The sequence below is a fragment of the Salvelinus sp. IW2-2015 genome, unplaced genomic scaffold, assembly GCF_002910315.2.
Source record: "Salvelinus sp. IW2-2015 unplaced genomic scaffold, ASM291031v2 Un_scaffold5266, whole genome shotgun sequence".
In the NCBI taxonomy this organism is placed as follows: domain Eukaryota; kingdom Metazoa; phylum Chordata; class Actinopteri; order Salmoniformes; family Salmonidae; genus Salvelinus; species Salvelinus sp. IW2-2015.
This window is the reverse complement of record NW_019946531.1, coordinates 39,208-46,942: the sequence shown is the minus strand read 5'-3', so window position 1 is coordinate 46,942 and position 7,735 is coordinate 39,208. Positions and strand designations below refer to the sequence as shown.

The 7,735-nt window shown below is 45.3% G+C and overlaps 1 protein-coding gene across 1 annotated transcript in view; it reads right to left on the bottom strand.

The window, feature by feature from the left end:
• Positions 1-7,430: 7,430 nt before the first annotated feature.
• Positions 7,431-7,735, bottom strand: part of tmem91 (transmembrane protein 91) — a 29,374-nt gene continuing 29,069 nt past the window's right edge. The window contains exon 4 of the mRNA XM_024144440.2: positions 7,431-7,730. Coding sequence (XP_024000208.2) covers positions 7,431-7,730 — 300 coding nt within the window. The remainder of the gene's footprint in view (positions 7,731-7,735) is intronic.

Here is a 7,735-nt window from a genome sequence, read left to right as displayed (position 1 = left end):
TGGTAAGACAAGGGGTGGCTGGTTATACGCTGTATCGGCAGGAATAGCAGCAGCGTCTGGTAAGACAAGGGGTGGCTGGTTATACGATGTACCGGCAGGATAGAACAGCAGCGTCTGGTAAGACAAGGGGGTGGCTGGTTATACGCTGTACCGGCAGGATAGAACAGCAGCGTCTGGTAAGACAAGGGGTGTTGGTTATACGCTGCACCGGCAGGATAGAACAGCAGCGTCTGGTAAGACAAGGGGTGGCTGGTTATACGCTGAACCGGCAGGATTAGACCAGCAGGGTCTGGTAAGACAAGGGTGGCTGGTTATACGCTGTATCGGCAGGATAAGAACAGCAGCGTCTGGTAAGACAAGGGGGGCTGGTTTATACGCTGTACGGCAGGATAAGAACAGCAGCGTCGGTAAGACAAGGGGTGGCTGGTTATACGCTGTATCGGCAGATAGAACTGCGGCGTCTGGTAAGACAAGGGGCGGAGGACTATGTATTTCTGTAAATAACAGCTGGTGCACGATATCTAAGGAGTCTCGAGCTATTGCTCGCCTGAGGTAGAGTGGCTCATGATAAGCTGTAAACCACAATATCTACCTAGAGAGTTTATCTGTATTTTTCGTAGCTTGTCTATTTAGACCACCACAGACCGATGCTGGCACTAGGACCGCGCTGAATGAGCTGTATTCCGCCATAAGCAAACAGGAAAACGCTCACCCAAAGGCAGCGCTCCTAGTAGCCGGAGACTTCAATGCAGGGAAACTTAAAATCCGTCTTACCAAATTTCTATCAGCATGTTAAATGTGCAACCAGAGGGAAAAATACTCCAAAGACCACCTTTACTCCACACACAGAGACACGTACAAAAGCTCTCCCTCGCCCTCCATTTGGCAAATCTGTGACCATAACTCTATCCTCCTGATTCCTGCTTACAAGCAAAAAAAATTAAGCAGGAAGCACCAGTGACTCAATCAATAAAAAAGTGTTCAGATGAAGCAGATGCTAAGCTATGTGAGAATGCTATTCACTGACAACAGCTCAGCGTTCAACACCATAGTGCCCTCAAAGCTCATCACAATAAGCTATGGACCCTGGGAATAAACACTCCCTCCTCTGCAACTGGATCCTGGACTTCCTGACGGGACGCCCCCAGGTGGTAAGGGTAGGTAAACAACACATCCTGCCACGCTGATCCTCAACACGGGGGCCCTCAGGGGTACGTGGCTCAGTCCCCTCCTGTACTCCCTGTTCTCATGACTGCACGGCCAGGCACGACTCCAACACCATCATTAAGTTTGCCGATGACACAACAGTGGTAGCCTGATCACCGACAACGACGAGACAGCCTATAGGGAGGAGGTCAGAGACCTGGCCGTGTGGTTGCCAGGAACACAACCTCTCTCTCAAACGCGATCAAGACAAAGGAGATGATTGCGGACTACAGGAAAAAAGGACAGAGCACACCCCATTCTCATTGACGGGGCTATAGTGGAGCGGGTTGAGAGCTTCAAGTTCCTTGGTGTCCCAGATCACCAACAAACTAACATGGTCCAAGCACACCAAGACAGTCGTGAAGGGGGCACGACAAAACCTATTCCCCCTCAGGAGACTGAAAAGATTTGGCATGGGTCCTCAGATACTTAAAAAGTTTTTACAGGCTGCACCATCGAGAGCATCCTGACTGTTACATCACTGCCTGGTATGGCAAACTGCTCGGTCTCCGACTTCCAAGGCACTACAGAGGGTAGTGCATACGGCCAGTACATCACTGGGCCAAGCTTGCCTGCCATCCAGGACCTCTATTCCAGGTGGTGTCAGAGGAAGGCCCTAAAAATTGTCAAAGACTCCAGACACCCTAGTCATAGACTGTTCTTTCTGCTACGCACGGCAAAGCGGTACCGGAGCGCCAAGTCTAGGTCCAAGCGGTTTCTAAAACAGCTTCTACCCCCAAGCCATAAGACTCCTGAACATCTAATCAAAAAGCTACCAGACTATTTGCATTTCCCCCCTCTTTTACACCGCTGCTACTCTCTGTTGTTGTCATCTATGCATAGTCACTAAAAACTCTACCTACATGTACATATTACCTCAACTAACCGGTGCCAGCACATTGACTCTGTACCGGTACCCCCCTGTATATAGTCTCGATATTGTTATTTTACTGCTGTCTTGAATTATTGTTATTTTTTTATTTCTTATTCTTTTTTTTTTACTGCATTGTTGGTTAGGGGCCAATTAACATGAGAGGTCTACTACCACCTGTTGTAATTAGCATTTTCACTTTGAGGTCTACAACCCTGCTTGTATTCAGCATTTCACTGTGAGGTCTTACACCTGCTTTGTATTCAGCATTTCACTGTGAGGTCTTACACCTGTTGTATTCCAGCATTTCACTGTATAGGATCTACTACACCTGTTGTATTCAGCATTTCAACTGTAAGGTCCTACTACAACCTGTTGTATTCAGCATTTCACTGTGAGCGTCTACAACCTGCTTGTATTCAGCATATTCACTGTGAGGTTCCTACTAACACCTGTTTGTATTCAGCATTTCACTGTGATGGTCTACTACACATGTTTTGTATTCAGCATTTCACTGTGAGGTCTACTACACCTGTTGTAATTCAGCATTTCACTGTGAGGTCTACTACCACCTGTTGTATTCAGCATTTCACTGTTGAGGTCTACTACACTGTTGTATTCAAGCATTTCACTGTAAGGTCTACTACACCTGTTGTATTCAGCAATTTCACTGTGAGTCTACTACACCTGTTGTATTCAGCATTTCACTGTAAGGTCTACTACACCTGTTGTATTCAGCATTTCACTGTGCAGGTCCTACACCCTGCTGTATTCAGCATTTCAACTGTGAGGTCTACACCTGCTGTATTCAGCATTTCACTGTGAGGTCTACACCTGTGTATTCAGCATTTCACTGTGAGGTCTACACCTGTGTATTCAGCATTTCACTGGTGAGGTCTACAACCTGCTGTTATTCAGCATTTCACTGTAGGTCTTACTACACCTGTTGTATTCAGCATTTCACTGTGAGGTCTACTACACCTGTTGTATTCAGCATTTCACTGTGAAGGTCTACACCCTGCTTGTATTCAGCATTTCACTGTGAGGTCTACTACACCTGTTGTATTCAGCATTTCACTGTGAGGTCTCTTACACCCTGTTGTATTCAGCATTTCACTGTGAGGTCTACTAACCTGTTGTGATTCAGCATTTCACTGTAAGGTCTACTACACTGTTGTATTCTGCATTTCCACTGTGAGGTCCTACTACACTGTTGTATTCAGCATTTCACTGTGACGCGTCTACTACACCTGTTGTAACTTCAGCATTTCACTGTGAGGTCTACTACACCTGTTGTATTCAGCATTTCACAGTGAGGTCTACTACACCTGTTGTATTCAGCATTTCACTGTGAGGTCTAACTAACACCTGTTGTATTCAGCATTTTCACTGTGAGGTCTACTACACCTGTTGTATTCAGCATTTCACTGTGAGGTCTACTACACCTGTTGTATTCAGCATTTCACTGTGTCACTAACTGTAATCGTTTCCTGTACCTACTACACTGTTGTATTCAGCATTTCACTGTAGGTTACTACACCTGTTGTATTCAGCATTTCACTGTAAGGTCTACTACAACTGTTTGTATTCAGCAACAACCTCTCTCTCAACGCGATCAAGACAAAGGAGATGATTGCGGACTACAGGAAAAAGAGGACAGAGCACACCCCCATTCTCATTGACGGGGCTATAGTGGAGCGGGTTGAGAGCTTCAAGTTCCTTGGTGTCCAGATCACCAACAAACTAACATGGTCCAAGCACACCAAGACAGTCGTGAAGGGGGCACGACAAAACCTATTCCCCCTCAGGAGACTGAAAAGATTTGGCATGGGTCCTCAGATACTTAAAAGGTTTTACAGCTGCACCATCGAGAGCATCCTGACTGGTTACATCACTGCCTGGTATGGCAACTGCTCGGTCTCCGACTTCAAGGCACTACAGAGGGTAGTGCATACGGCCCAGTACATCACTGGGGCCAAGCTTCCTGCCATCCAGGACCTCTATTCCAGGTGGTGTCAGAGGAAGGCCCTAAAAATTGTCAAAGACTCCAGACACCCTAGTCATAGACTGTTCTTTCTGCTACCGCACGGCAAGCGGTACCGGAGCGCCAAGTCTAGGTCCAAGCGGCTTCTAAAACAGCTTCTACCCCCAAGCCATAAGACTCCTGAACATCTAATCAAAAAGCTACCCAGACTATTTGCATTTCCCCCCTCTTTTACACCGCTGCTACTCTCTGTTGTTGTCATCTATGCATAGTCACTAAAAACTCTACCTACATGTACATATTACCTCAACTAACCGGTGCCACCGCACATTGACTCTGTACCGGTACCCCCCTGTATATAGTCTCGATATTGTTATTTTACTGCTGCTCTTGAATTATTGGTTATTTTTATTTCTTATTCTTTTTTTTTTACTGCATTGTTGGTTAGGGGCATTTCACTGAGGTCTACTACACCTGTTGTATTCAGCATTTCACTTTGAGGTCTACACCTGCTGTATTCAGCATTTCACTGTGAGGTCTACACCTGCTGTATTCAGCATTTCACTGTGAGGTCTACACCTGTTGTATTCAGCATTTCACTGTAAGGTCTACTACACCTGTTGTATTCAGCATTTGTCAATGTTAGAGGTACTATCTACAGCCTGTTGTATTCAGCAATTTCACTGTAGGTCTACTACACTGTTGTATTCAGCATTTCACTAGAGGTCTACTACACCTGTTGTAATTCAGCATTTCCTGTGAGGTCTACTACACCTGTTTGTATCAGCATTTCACTGTGCGGTCTCTACACCTGTTGTATTCAGCATTTCACTGTGCGGTTACTACACCTGTTGTTTATTCAGCTTTCACTGTAAGGTCTACTAACCTGTTTTGATTCAGCTTTCACTGTAGGTTACTACACCTGTTGTATTCAGTCAGTTACTGTAAGGTCTACTACACCTGTTGTTATTCAGCATCTTCACTGTGAGGTCTACTACAACTGTTTGTATTCAGCATTTAACTGGTAGGTCTACTAACCTGTTGTATTCAGCGATTTCACTGTGGGTCTACTACACCTGTTGTATTCAGCAATTTCACTGCTGGTTAGGTCTACTAACCTGTTGTATTCAGCATTTCACTGTGGGGTCTACTACACCTGTGTATTCAGCATTTCACTGTGCGGGTCTCCTACTATGTTGTATTCAGCATTTCACTGTGCGGTCTACTACACTGTTGTATTAGCATTTCACTGTGGGTCTACTACACCTGTTGTATTCAGCATTTACTGAAGGTCTACTACACTGTGTATTCAGCATTTCACTGTAGAGGTCTACTACACCTGTTGTATTCAGCATTTCACTGTAGGTCTACTACACCTGTTGTATTCAGCATTTCACTGTAAGGTTACTACAACCTGTTGTATATCAGCATTTCACTGTGCGGTCTACTACACCTGTTGTATATCAGCATTTCACTGTGGGTCTATACACTGTTTGTATTCAGCATTTCACTGTGAGGTCTACTACACCTGTTGTATTCAGCATTTCACTGTGAGCTTTCTACTACACATGTGTTGTATTCAGCATTTCACTGTGAGGTCTACTACCTTTTGTATTCAGCATTTCACTGTGAGGTCTACTAACTGTTGATTGGTATATACACGCTGTGTGTATTCACATTTCATGTGAGGTCTACTACACTGTTGTATTAGCATTTTCACTGTGAGGTCTACTAACCTGTTGTATTCAGCATTTCACTGTGATGGTCTACTACACCTGTTGTATTCAGCATTTACGTGAGGTCTACTACACTGTTGTATCAGCATTTCACTGTAGGTCTACACCTGTTGTTATCAGCATTTCACTGTGAGGTCTACTACACCTGTTGTATTCAGCATTTCATGTGAGGTCTACTACACCTGTTGTATTCAGCTTTTCACTGTAAGGTCTACTACACCTGTTGTATTCAGCATTTCACTGTAGGTCTACTACATCTTGTTGTATTCAGCATTTCACTGTGAGGTCTACTACACCTGTTGTATTCAGCATTTCACTGTGAGGTTACTACCTGTTGTATTCAGCATTTCACTGTGGGTCTACTACACCTGTTGTTGATCAGCATTTCACTGTAAGGTTATCTACACTGTTGTATTCAGCATTTCACTGTAAGGTCTACTACACCTGTTGTATTCAGCATTTCACTGTAAGGTCTACACCTGTTGTATTCAGCATTTACTGTAGGTCTACTACACCTGTGTATTCAGCATCACTGTAAGGTCTACTACACCTGTTGTATTCAGCATTTCATCTGTAAGGTCTACTAACCTGTTGTATTCAGCATTTCACTGTAAGGTCTACTACACCTGTTGTATTCAGCATTTCACTGTGAGGTCTACTAAACTGTGTATTCAGCATTTCACTGTAAGGTCTACTACACCTGTTGCATTCAGCATTTCACTGTAAGGTCTACTACACCTGTTGTATTCAGCATTTCACTGTGAGGTCTACTACACCTGTTGTATTCGGCGCATGTGACAAATGATTTAAATATATATATATATTTATTTTAAACACCCACTCCTCGTCACACTACCTCCCTGTGGCCCAGATGTGACTGTTCATTTGGAGAAGGACTTCCTGCTATTTTTAGGACTGTATTGCTTCTGTTTAGTGTATGCTATTCTGTTGGTGAGAACCAAACCTTGGCTCGTCACAGGTTCCTTCAAGGTGTTTTGGTTTGGGCTGTTCTGAGCCAGGGATGAGAGGCTGGGTTGAAGACACGTTGGCAGTAATACCAGCAGCTGTATTGTATTGTGATGCTGTGCCATGCTATGCAGTAGATGCCTAGGTACCATTGTGTTATTGGTGTGGAGCCACGGGGTGTGTCCCATATTGCACCATATTGCCTACATAGTGCAGTATGGGCCTTGGTCAAATGTAGTACACTATATAGGGAGTAGGGTTCTATAGGGTTCTGGTCTAAAGTAGTGCACTATATAGGGAATATGGTTCTATAGGGTCCTGGTCTAAAGTAGTACACTATATAGGGAATAGGGTTCTATAGGGTCCTGGTCAAAACTAGTGCACTATGTAGGGAATATGGTTCTATAGGGCCCTGGTCAAAACTAGTGCACTATATAGGGAATATGGTTCTATAGGGTCCTGGTCTAAAGTAGTGCACATTCCTCTGGGTCTGTGTCCCAGTCCTCTGGGTCTTTGTCCTAGTCCTCTGGGTCTGTGTCTCAGTCCTCTGGGTCTGTGTCTCAGTCCTCTGGTCCTCTGGGTCTGTGTCCCAGTCCTCTGGGTCTTTGTCCTAGTCCTCTGGGTCCCAGTCCTCTGGGTCTGTGTCTCAGTCCTCTGGGTCTGTGTCTCAGTCCTCTGGTCCTCTCGGTCTGTGTCTCAGTCCTCTGAGTCTGAGTTCCAGTCCTCTGGGTCTGAGTCCCAGTCCTCTGGTCCTCTGGGTCTGTGTCCCAGTCCTCTGGGTCCCAGTCATCTGGTCCTCTGGGTCTGTGTCCCAGCCCTCTGGTCCTCTGGGTCTGGGTCCCAGTCCTCTGGTCCTCTGTGTCCCAGTCCTCTGGTTCTCTGTGTCCCAGTCCTCTGGTCCTCTGTGTCTCAGTCCTCTGGTCCTCTGTGTCTCAGTCCTCTGGGTCTGTGTCTCAGTCCTCTGGGTCTGTG